The following is a 19,214-nucleotide window of genomic DNA, read 5'->3' as shown; positions in this document are numbered from 1 at the left end:
CATGCTTTCTTATAGAACACAGGACCATGAGGTGAAGACTGAGGTACCAACAACAATGGCCTTATGAAGGCATTTTCTACATTAAGGTTTTCTTCTCTTAGATGACTCTAACTTATATCAAGTAGACATAAAACGTAGCTAGCATATGATTCCTTCTAAGAGTGGTATTAGATGGTTTCTAAAATATTTATCAAAGTAAAATTCTAGTCCCTTTTGTTTTATTGAAATGTTAAACAGTATATTAAATCCTAAGCCATACTCTATAGGAGATTAAAGATAAAGAAATTAAAATTGTAACTAATTCAACATAATGTAATGAACAAACAGGGAATACACATTTGAAATTCAGTTGGAAACTCATATTATAGGGCTTATGACATGAAAATCAAAAGCAGTGTTTAGTAGTTTTCCCTTTGTAGCTTGGGAAAGTGATATGAGCTAGATTAGTTAATGAGATTTGTTAGGTTAAAGTGATATGACAATAATATACAGATTTTTGTTGTTCAGGAAACACCTTGCAATAGGATGGAACTGGAGTTTGATTGTGTGGTCCAGAGAAGAAGCAGGATTTTTGGCAGCATTGAAGCTAGGATCCTTTTCCACCAAATCTGGATGATTTCCAGCCATTCCCTAAACCATCATTCCATCAAAGAAAAGCCAGTAGTAAGGCAATCTTAGAGGACTATTTAAATCACTAAGAAGTCATACAGTTTGCAACATTTCAAACCACCCTTGTTTGTAACAAATGATTTAACCATTTTGAAAACATGGTACAAAATATTTTGTCATGGCACTTTAAGAAGGGTGGAATACATTTTGCCCATGAAAGTGAAGGTAATAAAGGCAAGACCAGAATTTTAAATTGTTAGTTTATGTATATAAAAGTAGAATATTAGATGATAAAAATACATAGTCATATGTTAGATAATTCATATTTGACTTATTTATTTTGTAAGTGTTGATTCTGCAGACTTGAGCTATGACAAACTGTCAATTCAACTCATGCATTAAGAGACATGTATTTTTCATGATATTGTTTATATGGCAATATCTTGGAATATCAGTCCTTTCAAGTAATCCAAGTGCACTGAATAGAGTCATAAACAAAAGCAGCAATAATTTATTCTTATTGTAAGCTTTTCCATCTGATGCATAGATATTCTTTGTGATATTTGAACAGAGTAATGCATTTTTATTTGATGAAAGGGAAGTAAAAATTATACTCATTTTTTTTAAACTTGGTAAGAGAAATAACATTCCCACAACATTGTTCTGTATTATCAAAACAAATTGTACATTTTACCAAAAGAAGAAGTGTTATGCTATGTTTATACTTCTTAGTACACAAAGCAATGAGTACCAGACTCAACAAATGCCAATTTAAGGCTATGTCACATTGTAAGTTTTCAAATGAGCTCTGAACTAGTAAAAAGAAAAAAAAAAGTGAAAACTAGACCTGTAAACAGCAAATAGTGCATGATAAAATCAGGAAACCTTTGCAAAGCAATAATATACTGCAGGAAAAACTGAAAATCAGGCAAGTTTATCACAGAGTTGCATCTTAATATTTTGATAACTATACAAATATTTTACTGAAATGGAGAAATAGATCTGACTCATTAAAATAGATGTTTGTTATTGAAGATTTTTAATGTAAAAACATTCATTTTTATTAAATATCTTGGTCAAAGTCTTTGTGCAATTGTAATGATCTCTGAAAAATTGTGATAGTGTCTATGGCAGGAAAGTAAAAAAAGTATTATTGGCATAATGTGAATGGCCCCCTTCAGTTCACAGCCCTCCTCCTTCACCTTCATTCAGGACATAACGATTGGCTCAGTGACATGAGTTAATTTCATGCACATCACAATTAGTAGTGATGGGAAAATGAGGCAATACCAACAGTAACCACAACCACAGGTTGTAAAATTTAATGTAAATGGAGGACTATGCTACTGTGACCCAGGGAAGAATTTCAGAGCAGGCATGAAGTAAACATATATCAGCATTTATCTTCTTACTAAATATATGCACATTTATTATCAGAAGCTCTGAAGGTTTCATTGTGAACTTCTCTATTGCTTAAGACGATAAAAATATTTGGCAATCTAGTGGTATTTAGTAAGTGCTGAAAATACACTGGAACTTACTTAGATTAAAAGTCTAAAGTACCCGATGTTTCCTGAATTTCTTCATTCCTAGAGACAGACACAATTTATGAAATGCCGAGTTGTCCATTAGCAATGCATAGTTCTGTGATAGCACATTTGTACTTTGTTGTTGTTCCATTCTAGGAAGCATTTAGTTTCTTACATTTGTTATTATTTATAGCCAGTTTGTTTATATTTTCATGATTTATTTGTAAAACATGTAGTCTATTCCATTAGATAAAACACACTATGATAAACATTTTTAAATTGCAAGACACCAGATTTCACCAGACTCAATCTCAACTCTCTGCCCTGAATTCAGCCTTTTGAGAAACAGTTAATGGTTTATCCTGTTTCTTATTCAATCTAGTGTCTTTTAAATGTTTTAATGGACATCTTTTCTGCTTTTTTTTCTTGATTATTCATTATTCCCTAGCATTTGTAGTTTTCATACACTTACTTGATGTCAGCATTGTCTCTTGAGGTAAGGTTAGATTTTAAAGAAGCATTGTGAATTTAAATTCACTCATGGCTATAAACCATTTGATAATGAAAATATTTTCTTTACATGGGTACTCACTTATTTTTCTCAGGACCCAATTGTACTCAGAAAAACATAAAAATAAATGTTACAAAAGGATGCTATACAACATCCTAGGACAGGTAGCTAATCTGTTACAGTGCAAAGTGTTCTGATACACTTACAACTGTCTTGAGAAAGCTTCAGTCTGGTAATTAAACTGTTGGATTTGGGAGTCGTGATGGGATCTTTGCTGTTGTTTTCTGTTTTGGGGTTTTGTTTGTTTGTTTGTTTCCAAGAAATAATGAAATGCCATCATCATGAGATAACACTATTAGTCTTTATATAAAATCTATTTAAATTCTGAAGATATCAAATCACCTTAAAATAATATAAATAATGTTAATTTTACTTAATAAACAAATGGCATGTTTATACCTCTATGTATGAGTGTGTGCACGTATTTGTGTATAGTAAAAACAAATCTTTAGAAAGTGTAGATATAAACACTTTTTTGATATAGAATAATTTGATACTATCAACCCTTGACATTTTTAATTTAGTTTTATTTGTGATAACCAAGGAAATACTCTTTTGTGAGGTATGGACTTTCATCCCACAAGTCTCTCAAGGGAATTACAGCATGGAGCTTGGGTTGGTGACTCTTCTTGCTTTGGAGCTGAGCTTTCATTCTCTTCTGTGTTCTTGAGCAAAATAAACTGAGATATACTGTCAACACTATAACTCATGGGAAGAGATTCCTTTTTTTTCCTATTACATTGACCATTAGTTTTTGTTTTTTGTTTTTTTCCTGTAAGAGAGGACAAATAAGTTACAACAAACTTTCTCAAGGCTTTGTTGCTTAAAGACTTGGCGCACTCGTGGTTTCTATGTGCAACAATTGGGGGATGCTTTCTGAGACTACAAGGAAGTGATAGAATATGCTTCATCTTCTGCAGTCTATGTCAAGGCTCCACTACACAACTGAGAAGGTACTAAAGGCCACAGAAACTTCATGGCCAGAGTTCTAGAAGTATAAGCCTTTGTTCTTTGCCACCCATTAGCTAGGTGTTTTATCTATCCAGTTCCACATGAGATTAATCTACAGAGACATTTACTAAATGACAACCTAGCTTCATCAGTTTTGCGGAAGTGGAAATATATAGAGGCACACTGTGTATCAGCCATGTGAAAGTCATAGTCTTTAAGGACCAGGTCTTGAAATTGACCTCCATTCACTTATTCTGTATTCTTGTCAATATAAATAAGTGATTAAGCACTACCTACACATTAGGAGATGTGATTGCATAATAGTTTGAAGTAGAAGACTAGGCATTGCTCTCTACTATACAGGATGCCAATTACAAGGCTGCACTGAAAAATAAAATATAAAGTTACCTGATGGGAGTAGAGTTGAACATGTAATGGACTCAGAAACATGCCTGAGTACCAGATGTCCCTGTCAGTAACTGATATTAATCTCATCCTCGACTTGTAAATTTTACATCACGAACTTTACTTTCTGTACATTGCATTCAGTTCAAACACTCTACTGATTCCTGTGTGCTTCCTTCATATAAATTGTATATATAATTTATGTCAACAGGTTTCGGGCCTGTTTGCTAACATACTGTCTTTTAATGTACATCTCTGAACTGAACACTTTTCATATATTCTAAATCAGAGTGCCGAAAGAACCACCTTATTTAATAGTGCATTGATAGGATGCAATTGTTCTCACCCACATACTGTCTAAACAATCCTTGATGGTTACATTAGGCAATATATGAAGAAAAGTTGCTCCCCACAGTAATGTCATTTCTGTCAAATTCTATGTATTAGAGAAATCTTCCACTAAAGGTTGCTTATCCCTCTTCAAGCTTAGCCCTAGACTAGCATTTCAGTTGAACTCTATGTAAATAGGTTATGAAGCCTTTGGAGACTTGGAACTGCATTCACTCAAAATACCTCCTTAAACAAATATAAACTTTATGAAAATTACCAAATTAGACATGTATAGAAAATAGGAAATGTTAAACATTTAGAATGATGATTTGTTTCTTTCTTACAAGCACGAGAAAATCACAATGCTCTGACAGGAGCTGCCCTTCTAATTACAACCTTTGGTGATGCCCCCACCCAGAAATAACACATGAATGTGTTCTGAAAACACAATGTATTCACAGGAATTTGCCTGTCTTTCATAGTTCTGAGAGGATAAAAAGACTTGATTTGAAAAGTCTCTGCTTTCCTGCTCTGAGCTATCTTATTTTAGAAAATGTAGAACCACATTTCTTACATGCCTTGCTTTAACTAAGCATTGTGCATGCATCACTCTGCTTCAGATGGGCCCAACAATGATTATTCTCTCCCATCCTCATGTCTTCTTTCTCTGGAAAAGGAACAGAAAAGAGGGTAATAAGAGATTTCGTTGTGTTTTGCTTTGCTAGAGGTGGGAGATCTCACCTCCAATCAAGAGAAGGTAACCTAAGTGAATAATACTGCATTCTGACTTGCTGGTACATTAACCATCCTGATGGGTTCTAGTTTCTGACTAATGAATGCTTAATTAGAATGTTCACAAACACAGAAACACTTTATCAGAGCTGACCTATCAGCTCTGTGCCTTTTCTTTATTTATAGGAGAACAAAACTTTACATAGCTCGTTTTTTGTCTGTTTGTAATAAATGTTCAAAAGTATTAAAATGTTTGTTTCAAACTAGTAAATCAGAGATTTTTAACAACAAATACACAATTTTATATGTAGTTCTAAATATGGATACCATCCTAGAGCTAAGCAGACTTCATAAGCCTCACAATTATAAGTTTATCATTACAGGGTCATAAAACAATAGACCAGAATCTATCATGTGACCCCTGTAAGTCCTAGGCCACCTTTCTTTAAATAATTACATTAACAGAATCAGTAATCATTGGTTTTTCTTTACAATACTTGTATAGGATTTCTAAAACATATCATTACTAAGCAGATAAAATATTGAACATGAAGATACTGTCCATATAATCAGTGAAAGAGTGTATGTGGCTGTACAGAAACCACATCTTCATCTAGTTACTAATAATATTTGATATTGTATGTATCAGATTGTGTACTGTAATTTTATGTGGAAGCAATAGAGTCTTGACATTTTATTTTGAACATAAATAAATAAACAGTAAAAAATTTTACATGATACATGTTTTACCTATTTGAAACATTATTCAATAAAAGCATTGTGTAGCATATGTATGAAACATTGCCTGGATTCTTAACAATGTTTTCTGTATCAGTTAAAATTAAAATAGAAAACTTCTGTTATAAATCTAAACTTGCAAAGGAAGGTTAAATCTTCATAAACACTGCCGTCTATAAACTGCCAAGGTTTGTGCATGGTTAGTATTTTGAATATGTTGTTTTATCTCAATCTGATATCATTAAGCCATTTGAGAGTAAGATATATCTATAATGCTTTGCTTGTAAACCTTGTCCATCCTGGTTTTAGGAATCATTTCTTACAGTAGGATGTTCACAGTCAAATGCAGTGTATTGATCAGGTTGTGAATGTTACATTAACACAATGCTTTTTATTTTGTCTGCCACCCAAGCAATCCTCTTGTCATCTGACTCAATAATATTCTTTTCTGTATTTCCTTTTTACACTGAGGCATCTAAACAAGGATCACTTCTTTAAGATAAGTTGTTATTTCCCTTCAGTCTTTTTAATCTTGATCAGCCTCTTAGCTTTAAAATATGAAAATGAGAAGTTGTGAGTAACATGGTCCTCTTTTTTTTTTACTAGAATGTTACTTATTTTGAACTTGATGCTTCTTCATCATTAGATTCAATTTTTTGTCTCTTAGCCAGTAAGTGGCCCATGTGAAATTGTGTTCTTTCAGGGTGTTACCTCCACTAACATACAATTTTGGTCTTCTTTTATTTTGTGCTACAAGGCTTGTTTTCGTGTGTGTGTGTGTGTGTGTGTGTGTGTGTATGTGTAAAACATTTCTGTGATAGGTAACATTATAGGTGTTTCAGATACATATATGAAACATTTTAGGTGATAAGTAATGCCTGATGTAATAGAAATATACAAGATCTTAATGAATTTTATCTGCTCTAATGAGTTTCCAACCAAACTTACAATGTTAAGCATTGAATTAGTTGATGCAATGAAGATGTTTCATAGTAAAAAATTGTTCAAATCATGTGATAGTGGTTATAAAATTCTAATAGGCTTGAAACACAGTGTATGTGAGCACATTTAAAAATTGTTCAAATCATGCAATAGTGGTTATAGAAGTTCTAATGGACTCGAAACATGGTATGCATGAACACATTCTAATCATTGTTGCTAAGACACTTCTCACAGAACTTCCTTTAAATAGTAAAATCTCAAATGTAGGATGGCATATTTATTCTTATACATGCAAATTGATTGTGAAAACATCATCACCATCACCATCATTATCATCACCATGGTAATATGACTTTAAGACAACTATAATCACAGAGAACTACAGAGAAAGATTATGCTCTATTTTGTAAAATACTTTTAATGTTTAGTAAGCTAGAATTACCTTTCCTTTAGAAATAAATTCCTACTAGCCCAAAGCGAGCATCAACTTGCCTGAAAGTCATCAGCTTCCTCTCTATGACAAGGTCAATTGTAGATGGAACTGTCATACCAGGATTTAACCTGATCATTTTGGGGAGCTATGTTCTCAGCTGAAGCTGAGAAAATAATTTCAGATTCTCTGTGTCTAACCATCTCCATTAAAATGCCTTCTTTACAAATTCTCCAGTTCAGGTTTCATTGTTGATGTATCTGTTTAGTTTTCCATAGAGAAATGACATCCATACCAGGTTCCATAGGAATCCGTAGGTCTAGTTCCATGAACTTCAAAGGACCAAACTATCAGTGTTGGGATATCTGTTTACTACATATGCTTATGTAGAGTCTCTTTATAGAAATGACAGTTTCTTCTTCACTATGTGTCTACAGGTATTTTTCTCATCAGCCTATGAACTACAGCGTTTAATAGCCTTCTGTAAACTAGCCTGTGTCCCCTCTCATGCATTTTCTTCCTAAAAATTATTTGAGTACTTTCTTCAATGGTAATTTTCATTCTTATGGTTGACTTCCATCAAGACCTACATGTGACAGTCTGAGGTTAGCTCTATAGTAAAGTGCGGTGGAAGGACTTTTTCATGTGAAAAGATGAACAGTAGATAAATTGTCCAAGATCTTGGCTTTGATACCCAAAACTTCCTAAATAATAAATAAAATACATTACTTGCATGTTGGCTTAGTAATAAATCTAATTTATTTTTATTTCAACTGGTGTACATTGTATACCATATTAGTCTACCAAATAATATGTTACCTGCTTCTTCCACTGGTTTATTGAAATTACACATAGCTGATTTCTACTTTTGGGCTTTAGACTATAACTGTTTGCCAGAGTAGTACCACTTGGTCTTGTGAAAAGCACACAAACCAGACTTACAATGAGTTCTGCTCAAATATGATACAGGTCTATGGGCTTCTGACTCCTCAGATTCGAGCTTTAATTAAAATTTTAAAAATTGGTTACAACATTATTCAGTTTTTACTTTTTAATTATATTGGGACATAACCTCAGATATATTAGTATTCAAACATCTGGAAATCACTTGCACTGTTGCTATCTGCATTTCATGAGAAGAAATTATGTTTACTCAGTATCCTCCTATAAAGTGGCTTATGCTGAACATTGGTCTCTCAAAATATTTCTCATGTTCAATGTAGACTTTGTGTCTCTGCTTCTTTGCTTTAGCAGTAGCAGAATGTTCTTACTCTAAATATAAAATTATAAAAACGCAAGAAACAATATTTTCTTTAATTAGCCTCTTCCTTTGGGGGTTTTAGAAGAGAGGTTATGACTTGACAAAGATCCTTCCCATCTGTTCCTGTTTGTTTGCTTTTATTTTGACTTCCTTTCGTTGTCTTATCAAATATCACATGAATCGTTAACATTTGTTTTCATCGCTTGTTTTGATTTCCTTTGCTTCACATGATTAAGACATTATGTTGAGACAAGGTTCAGGCTAACATATTTTATATTAACCTCATATTCTTTAGGCAAATATTAAACTTTCTCTATATATGATTTTCTATGTTTGCTTTCTTCTGTGTTAATATTTTCTTCCACTCCAGGGTAGTAAAGCACATGTGCTTACAACTGTTTTGTGAAAGCTGCAATCTTTGTCAGATTACATGTGTCTCATATGGGCTTTGAGTACATAGGTGCCATTTTTAATAAAGCTAATTCCTCATAAGATATACATATTTTAAGGCCCTTATGCAGAAGATTGGTAGGTCAGATATCCTTGTAGATGTTTGTTGGCAATCTCTATTTAAAGCTAAAATATCCTCTCCTATGTTTTGTGTTACTTTTTCACAATTCTCTTCTTGTATTGATATTCTCCTGAGGGCAAATGACATTCTCTTAAGACTTAATAAAACAATTAGAAGTTATTGTCATTTACATGCTGTATTCAGTTATGAAATTATGTTAAACTATGTGATTAATCAAATGATACCTCAATAGATTTATAAAACATATTTTTATTTAATAGTAAGGTTTTTACATGTGGAATAGAAAAGGTAGTTTTCATTAGACATTATAAATAACCTCAAATAATAATATGTACCAAAACTTAGACCCCAAACTAAATTTATTTTTCAAGCACAAAACAAAGGTAGAAATTTTGTAACAGATTCCCTTATGCTTCTTATTCATAAAAATTAATATTATATAAAATCCATGTCTTAGTTAGGGTTTCATTGCTGTGAAGAGGCACCATGACCAAGGCAACTCTTATAAGGACAACATTCAATTGGGGCTGGCTTACAGTTTCAGAGGTTCATTATCATCAAGGCAGGAACATGGCAACATCTAGGCAGTCATAGTACAGCAGGAGCTGAAAGTTCTACATCTTCATCTGACAGCCACTAGAATACTGACTTCCAAACTTCTAGGATGAGGTTCTTAAAGACCATGTCCATAGTGACACACCTACTCCAACAAGGCCCCACCTCCAAATAGTTCTACACCCTGGACCAAGCATATTCAAACCATGATATTCCACTCCATGGCCCCTATTGGCTTGTTCAAACTCATGAGTCTATGGGGGCCACACCTAGTCATTGCATAATGCAAACTACAAAAATCCAACTTCAAAACCCCATAGTCCATACTGTTTCAATAATGTTGAAAGTCTTAAAGTTCAAAGTCTCATCTGATATTCATCAAATCATTTAACTGTAATCTCCTATAAAATCAAAATCAAAAAGCAGATCATAAATTTCTAGCATCATAGAATATACATTACCATTATATAATGTCATAGTGAGTAGAATGCATAGGTTTTTCTTAGAGTGTCTAAAATGATATTGACCATGCTCCTAGTTGTTCAACCTTAACAAAAGTAATGAGCAAGAGCAAGCATTGGAGGATTCAAACTGTTATGACCAATCTTATGTTTTATGGCTGAGAATAAAAATAATCAGACATTAAAAGAAAAAACAAAACAAAACAACAACAACAACAAAAAAAAAACAATGTCATAGTGAGGAAATACTGAACCAAAGCAAGAACAAAGACAGTGGGCAAACTCCAAACTCTGCATCTCCATGTCTGATGTCAAGCACTCTTCAGATCTTCAACTCCTTTCTTTCATCTTTGTTGACTACAACAAACTTCTTTCTCATGGGCTGATTCCACTCCCAGTTAGCTTTCTTGGCAGGTATCCATTGGCTCTGAAATCTCTAACATCTTGGGGTGTCCAAGGCAACTTCAATTTTATAGCTTCTTGTTCAAGTGTCTAGGATCCACATTCAGTGGTGGATGGAACACAAAACTAAATCAGGGTTAATTTACCTCTGAATGGAGATTCTATCTTTAATATATAAGCTTGCACTGTCAAAAAAAAAGTGTCAGAAGTTGGTTTGAGTGGCTGGCTGAAGCATTTATCAAAGATGGCCTACTGAGAAGGAGTAGAAGATGCCTGATATTCCTTCGCTTAATGTTGATGAGGGGACTTTAAGGTTCAGGGGAATTGCAATGCTAGAGTGGGTACACATGTAAAATCTAATCCTCCACAATGGGAAGGGACAGAAGGCATGCTCTTCTCGAATCCTATAAGATGCAAAATGGTTGAAGGGGCACCAGCATATTTAAAGAGCTTTGTTGTTGCCCTTTTCCTTGTGCTAGACCTTAGGGTTGGAGAAGCTGCTGCTCAACTGTATAAATTAAATGTAATTGGTTTGATTGGGTCTCAAGGTAGCAGGGACCAGGTGCCAGCATTGAATCATCAGAGGCAAGGTGATCATAGTTATTATAATAGGCAGAGTAGACAAAACAATGCTCATAATGACCTAAGCCATAATAGTGAGCATACGTGAGGTGAATTTTATAATGGCTTGATTCACATGGACCTTTGATATTGGCTAATCAGTCATGGTGTTTCCAGGCATGAATAGACAGAAAAGTTGCATTGGATCGAGGCAAAAGGCAATCTCAGCCAGCGAATCTATTTCCAGACTTGAGTCAGTTTGCAGACTCAGAACCCCTTGAATGAAGGGGTGACCAGGTTCCCCTGAAGAAGAACCTTGGTAAGGTCCTGGACAAAGTCCTGAGTTTGAGCCTTCACATGGTGTTAATAGACAGGAGCATGGTGACACATGCCTGTAACATCATCACTAAGAAAGTCAGTTGGTACATCAAATTCGTGGTCATCCTCAACTAAAATAAGTTTGAGACCAACTGGGCTAGAGGAGACCCAACCTCCAAGATAAACAAACAGGAGAAAACTGTCTTCTAAGCAGCTCGGAGGAGCATCTCAAGCCTACCTCCACAATGACATTCTTCCTCTCCAATAAAGACATACCTACTACAAGGACATACCTCCCAATTGCACCATTCCCTGGGGCAAGCATATTCAAACCACCACAATCCATATTCTTAATATTGTCTGAATTTATGATTTTTAATATTAGTATTAAACTCTGAGGTCATACTAGACTCAGTGTTAGAATTAGAACATTTGCCTTGCATTTCAAGACCCTGAGTGCAATTTTCAGAACAACAACAAAAAAATAAATAAATAAACCAAGACCTTGATCAAGTTCACTTTTATGAAGATATTTAAATATTTCTTCATTTTGTTATGTGTAGATTTAAATCTGCATAATAATAAGCAGCATACAAAACTACACACCTGTGATAAACTATTCAGTGATCAAGATACTTTCTTGTATACCAAATTATGGCTGCAACTATCAAATCAGAATGAACTTTGAAACTATTAGGAATTTGTAATTTAAATAGTTTCACTCAACCCCTACTCCCAAATGCTTTTAATTAGAACAGACTTTTTAATTAAGTACTCCCATGCACAAAGTTTAGCCTGGTGATTTTCCTGTCATATCAACCTCCCATACAAAAGCAAATAATCATTGTGTCACAGGAAAACCGGGCTGTCTTTATTGAAACTAGAATATAAAAACTCCAGTTTTGAGTACAAGCTACTCAGACTAAAGGGAAGGCCTAGACACTGGAGCAGAGTACGACGGACAAGCCATGAACAGAGAGTGCAAGACAGAGACTCTGAATGTCTTCCAGTCTTTAGTTAAAGAAAGGATGCATAAAGGAGTAGACACAGAATCCTATTACTGTATCCTATTACTATCAGATCACTGTATTTCCTTTTGTTGTTCTGTGATAATGTAGGAGACACTAAGACTCCTCATAAATTCTGATCCATATTTGGGTAAAACAGTAAAAAAAAAATCTATATTTTTAGTTACAGGGAAGTGTAGGCAACACTTTCTATCAATTCTTTTAGGATTTTATTTTGCCCAATCGAGGTATTTTTATCATATTTATGACATCTTAAATCTAAGTCCCCAAATTGCTCTGAAATCCATTTCTTCTTCCAAATATTCTAATAACCTGGGCCCTATTTGCGCTGCCCGTATATATTCTCATGGGTGTGGGGTTATCCACTGGAGCATAGTCCACCTACCAAGTGACCTTTAACAAAATTGAATCTTCTTTCCTTAGAAGCTATCAACTGACAGTAGCTTCTAGTGGGGTCAGGGCTTCTGGTACTCTCTCACTTCATGCTGGCTCAGTCTTGAGCAGCCAAGAAGAGCTGCTGTGAGTTCATGAGATGAGTGTGGTGTTATCATATTCAGAAGATACTGAATTTTGATCAAATTCAAGAACAGCACTATTAGGTGGGTTTAGCGATTTGAGTTGGACAGACAGTTTGATGCTATGTCCATTAAGAAAAATAATAGAAGCAATACCATTCCTGGAACCTACAAGCCATGAGTTCTTGACTAGTTTTACATTATCAGGTATACCTTTCCTCCTGTGGTCCTGACCTTAAATCCAACCAGAAAGCGGTTGGCAACCCCCATACATTTTTGCCATGGAAATATATCCATGTGTTATATCTATCCATGGGAGTATCTTACCACATTGGTCATGATGACTTCCATTCCTCCACCTTCCTGCAGAGTACTTCTCAGTATAAAGGAAGGATCCTGATCAGTACCAACTTAATTTTTCTGTCTCATATCAGTAAAATGTGTAGTGTCTGAAGAATTAGGGTCTTACCATGAAAATGTGATAGACAACCAATAACAGCGGCAATAGCTTGCATTGTTGAGGGGATCTTCAGGACAATCTTAACCAGTAAATCAGGAGGAAGTTTACACATCTGGCACTGGGATTTTAATGTGTCAAGTTCTGACTTTAGAGAGGAACTTAGTTACTCATGTAGGAAAACAAAAATCAATCTCTCCTATTTTAATGTGTGTGTGTGCATGTGTGTGAAGTTTATGAAATATTAAATTTCCACATGGCCTTTTCAAACATCCTTAGTGGTAGCTCTGTACATCCCAACCCTCTCTGCTACCTTACTGTGCAGTATGTCACCACACTTAAGACTTAATGACCTCTAATTTGTCTTTGGCACAGTCTGTGCTTGAGAAGATGTTAGCTCTACAGAAAATATTAATCACCATTACTGATTTCTTTGAGATTAAAGTTTTTATTCTTCTGAATTTTATATCTTGTGATACTTTGGGTAGAATTTACTCAGCATCAAGAATAGATGATTTTCCCCCTGTGGCTACAACACACAGTAATACATAAACGCAATATAAATGATGGTATTGGGATACTTGCAGGAGGTGATCTAGCTGGGGGTTATGAATGAAGCATGGTACACAAAGCCAACCCTGGGACTGGAGAGTTCACACAGTGATCAAGAGTACATCCTGTTCTTCCATAGGATATAAGCCTGGTTCCTGGCACCTCAGTCAGACAGCTCATAACCTTCTGTAACTCTAAATCCAAGAGATCTGATGCTCTCTTCTGGCCTCTGTGATGCAGCCATAAATATAGGGTACTCAAACATGCCACACAGACAAAGGCATGCAAAAAAAAGTTAATATTGGGGTTGTATTTTAACATTCAGTAGCGATTTTATTTAAATGTTTAAAGGTAAGCTTTGTAACATCCTGATTAATTTTTTAACACATATTAATTGCTTCTTCAAAAGTTGAACATTTGGGCTGGCAAGATGTCTCTGTATAAGGGTACTTACCTGATGATCTGAATTCATTTCCCATAACAGACATGATGGAAGGAGAAGACTAACTCCTGAAAGTTGTCCACTGATGGCCCTACCATATACATACATGAATGGTGGAACACACACATACAGCCACATGTGTGCATACACACATTCATGTAATAAATATATATATTAAGAAGCTTAGCATGTGCTGCATCAAAACATTTAAGACAAACACTGTGATGACCACTCTGCTGCTGGTACTGGCAGGAACAGATATATGGCTATTTTTTTAATCCATTGGCACTACCAGTTTGGAGGTTCAGAGAAGTTTGGGGATTGCATGGACTGGCAAACAAAAGTCAGACAACTTTAAATTTACAAAATTTGAATAGGAAGGAGAAGAAGGGTAAATTGAATAGAGAGAGTACTAACTTTCCGGGTTTTAAAAAAATAGGCTGTGTTAGTATAGATAAAATGGAGCTTGACTACTATAGAATGGGATGGGCAGGCTCATCATGTTTCATGCTACCATGGAAGTAATATTCTATTTCTGCAAATTACCCTAATGTAACACATAACATTAGTGTGGAAGTTGACCAGATTGTTACTACTCTGAAGTTAAAAATGCTTTACCATTGAAAGAAGTTTTGTATGAATTATTATCTGTACCTGCTATGGATTGTGGATCAACTCTTGAGAGATGCATAAGTATTTTTCTAGCATTATTCTAGGTTGTTTCTATTTCCTTCTAGATTGACTTTGGAAACCATCCGACACTTTGCAAACATTTACTTATTTTTTTCAACATTTGCAAAGATTCTTTTGATCATTCTACCCTTTCTTGTAGATGTAAAAGCTTGAAATTCTGCCATATTTTACATACATCTGAAGTGTGTCCCACAGAAGGGACAGGCTAGAGTGTGTAGTATAGCTGAAAGATGCACTTATGTTTTGTTTATATTTTGCATTGGATAATGAAATTCTTACTTTTATTTCTGTTTCATTCAAATAGTTTATAGAACACACCCATGGTTTCACCATTTTTCATTTCCCACAGAATTATATTTTAATCTCCACTAAGATATTTACATCTTAACTTGTATTTATTCTTTTCATCTCACTAGAGTAAAAATAACAACTCTACTTTATTGATGGCTAAAATAACATTGGTGACTTTCATGAAAATAGTAACACATGTGCACAATAGTTACATCACACAGCGTATTTAACAATGCTGCTAGAGTGAGCAGAGCCTTTGGCTTTCATGATGGAGATACACCTGAGTGCATTCTCAGAAAATTTGGTTCTGCAAGCTTGGTGGAAGTAATTGTCATTCAACAGAAAGTCACTAGCTTTGCATATCAGTAATGCACACACACACATACTCTTATCTATTTTCTGAGTGGTCTGGAGCTGATATCATTGTAGCAAATATATATTTATGAGAACTAAAAATTCTGTATCCTTTTTGATCCTATGAAGTCATGTAATTGTGAAATTAATTTTGAGAATATATGAAAACTGTTACATCCTAAGCAAGTGAAAGTAAAATAGAAAACCAGAATTTCATACCAAATTTCATGTTTCCTTGATCCATATTTGCTCCTTGAATACTGTGTCATTAATTATTTTTATCATTTGTTTTAGATGGGAGACTGTATTTGAAAACTACTGTCATGTACTGAATATTTCCTGTTGAAGAAACCCATCATCTACTACAGAACTCTGGAGGCAGACATTTATTGTCGGAAAGTTCAGGAAAAAAAAAAAAAAACAAAGTCCGCATAAAAGAACTTCTTCAATTTTGTGTGTTAATGCCCTTTATCTTTTAAGTATTCCACAAAAGCAGAAAGGTTTTCCCCATTGTTTTTTTTTTCCACCTGTGGTTCATACCAGAGACTGAGAATGTTTATACATGTACACATATCAAACTTCTTACAGTTAATAACTCACCTGTGCTGCTGGACACGTGTACAGAGTTAAAGAAGGGTCTGAGGAAGACCTCGCTTTCATTTTTTTCTTTTTCTTCTTAATGGAATGAACCATTTTTTTCCTCGTCTGACAGTTCTGTAACTGAGCACATCAACAGATTTTGTATCAGTGTTCACCCAGACTTACAGAACTGTGTCCCAAAGAAACCAGCAAGAATATATGGGATAAACTTTTAAGGGGCATAGAGGATTCTGGGGGGGAATGAGAGAAGTGAGAGTATTCTGTTACATACAATTTTAAACTCTATAATTCCAGGTTTTGTCCTGAAGACCTTTTTCATATACTTTCTGAAAGACCAACAAACAGATGTTAACAACTCAAGGAAATTACATTTTGCATATCTGAAAAAGAAGCATTGAATATAAGCCAAACGGTTTCACTGATGGTCTCTTTTTCTTAAAGATAAAATATATAAAAAATATATATATATAAATATAACATGTTTTCATTCCAAACTGGTAGTGGTATATAGGATTAAAAACAATAACATTGCTTCTTATTCAAACTGTTGGTCACATGTACAGTATATAAACATAAAACTCACAGGAAGGTATTATGTATGCAGTAGTATACTAGCGTTTAGGAAATGAAAAATTTTAGAAAATATGTTTTGTCACCCTGTTGGTCAGAAAGATGTCTTTCTGGTTTTAACGCATGCAGGCATGTAAATATTTGTCTGGAGTCACAGTATTAATGAATGAGATCTTATGCATCTGGTGACATCAGAACTCTGTGTCGGCCATTTTTATTTGTATATTGATCCTTAGTGAGGGCCCCAAACTCCACTACAGAGGATGAATGTGGCTGACCAGTAAATCAAAGCACCAGAGATATTTTTATATGTTAATGTCATATTATGTTAATGTTGCTAAAAACAAAACTTAACAAGCCCTTGGTGTATTGGTCCAATACCATGTAGCCCCGAGTGATGAAGTTACTGTGTTGTGTTTCTCACCTCATTCAGAGGGGGTGGGGGGCTACGTGTTATTTTCACTGTCTTTTTGAAAGTTACAGTACGTGTTTTCATATGTGTGCATATAACTGGAAGTAAAGCTGCAAACAGTGCTTGTCATACGCTGAAGTTACCTTTGTTTTTACACTTTGGGAGTAACCCTTCTAAAGACTCCCATGAATCCGCGCAGTTGCTCTACACTTTATGATTTTCTGTCATATTAAAATTTTGTGATTATAATATTTTTATTACCATATAAAACAAAGTAATAATTCTAAAGCAGCTAGCGTCAGTGTTTAAAGATAGCTTTGATTGGGTGATTATTACTTGGTTAAGAGAAAAGAAGTTCCAATTATGGATTCTGTGTCACTGAGCTCCTGTAATTTTTAGGTCTTCCATGCAATTCCGAAACTTAACTAATTCTTGGCTGTAACTTGCTATTAACTGCTTAAGTTCATTTTTTAAAATACAACAAAGGGTTATATGTACAGTTATTTTAGCTTGCATTAAAGGGGAGTAATATTTTAATTTAAAATATTGTTAGTAACTGCTTTGTAGAATGGTTTGCTGAGCATAATTCTTCCATGGTCATGTTTTGTTGTTTGAGCAAAAGAGATTCTACTCATACTTACCTGTATTTTTGTTTGTTTTTCACTACATGCAGTCTTTAAATGATTACAACTCTTACAATTGGAAGGATTTGTGGAAAGCTTTGGAGTTGTACATTTTTTCAACAAACTATTTTTTTTTAAAGACCACAACATACATAGGTAGGAGAGTTGGCCATTGCTCTGCTCCTGGCATAGAGTCACCTGTTAAATGGGGTAAATAGTTTTAAAATACATACGTGAAAGACCTCTGAGAATGCTTTAGTGTTTGGTTCAGCATAAAAGGAAATTTTAGGATTGAAGACAAAAGCTGTCCACTATATGTTAAGAGACTCTTATTAACCTGTTGTAAATATTGCAATTCACAAAATGTTATTGTAAGTTTGTAACTTAATTTTTCCCCTCTTTTTGGTTAAACAGATTTGTTTAGAAATTTGTGTTTTGGTGTAAGCAAGTAAAATTGTGCCCATTTTATGGTCCCCATGCTTTTGTAATCTTACAAATATTAACGTCTAGTTGTTCTATATTATAACCATATTTGCGCTCTATGCAAGCCCTTGGAACAGAACATACTCATCTTCATGTAGGACCTATGAAAATTGTCTATTTTTATCTATATATTTAAAGTTTTCTAAAAATGATAAAAGGTTATTACGAATTTTGTTGTACAAAATCTGTACAAAACTCTGTTTTTACATCATAATGCAAGAATTGGGAATTTTTCTATGGTAGCCTAGTTGTTTGAGCCTGGTTTCAATGTGAGAACCACGTTGACTGTTATTGTATTTAATTTTCTTTTTCTTTTCAACAATCTCCTAATAAAAATGTCTGAAATCGCCTTGCGACTTTATTTATTGTTTGTCTTTATTATAGTTTCTGAGATGCATTACTTTGAAGGAATATTTACTTTCTAATGGGAGGCATCTAAAAACAACATAAGTCAGCTCTTTGCAATGCTCAGGGAGCATTGCCCAACGATTTTATTTAACATGCAACCACTTCTATCTCTAATATGAATTACTGTGGTGAAAACATCATAAAAGCACACTCTGTAGTTATTGTTTAACAAGCAGATTTTCCATATTTTGTTTCTTGCCAGCTAAGCAAACTGCCCACATATACATGATTTATTTATGTACATTTCTCAGTTTATGAAGCTGTTATTTGTACCTTTTTGCTTTATCTTCTTATATTCCCATGATTCTTATTTTACAAAGCCTTGTGCTGAAAAATGTAAAGCAGACATGTTGATGCAACAAAATATATAATTCCCATATTTGTAAGAGTGTGGATCTGTAACTCTAACTTCCTTGGTTTTCTTTCTATTGTAACATCAGAATATCACCATTAGTAACT

General features: G+C 34.3%; 1 protein-coding gene across 1 annotated transcript in view; it reads left to right on the top strand.

The window, feature by feature from the left end:
- Window positions 1–18,696, top strand: part of Dach1 (dachshund family transcription factor 1) — a 378,885-nt gene extending 360,189 nt beyond the window's left edge. The window contains exon 13 of the mRNA XM_031361020.1: window positions 15,954–18,696. Within this exon, the coding sequence (XP_031216880.1) occupies window positions 15,954–15,991 (38 nt within the window). The 3' untranslated portion in view covers window positions 15,992–18,696. The remainder of the gene's footprint in view (window positions 1–15,953) is intronic.
- The last annotated feature ends 518 nt before the right edge of the window (window positions 18,697–19,214 follow it).

Source organism: Mastomys coucha, unplaced genomic scaffold (assembly GCF_008632895.1).
Source record: "Mastomys coucha isolate ucsf_1 unplaced genomic scaffold, UCSF_Mcou_1 pScaffold9, whole genome shotgun sequence".
In the NCBI taxonomy this organism is placed as follows: Eukaryota; Metazoa; Chordata; class Mammalia; order Rodentia; family Muridae; genus Mastomys; species Mastomys coucha.
The sequence above is the reverse complement of the archived record's forward strand: the minus strand, read 5'-3'. Positions and strand labels throughout refer to the sequence as shown.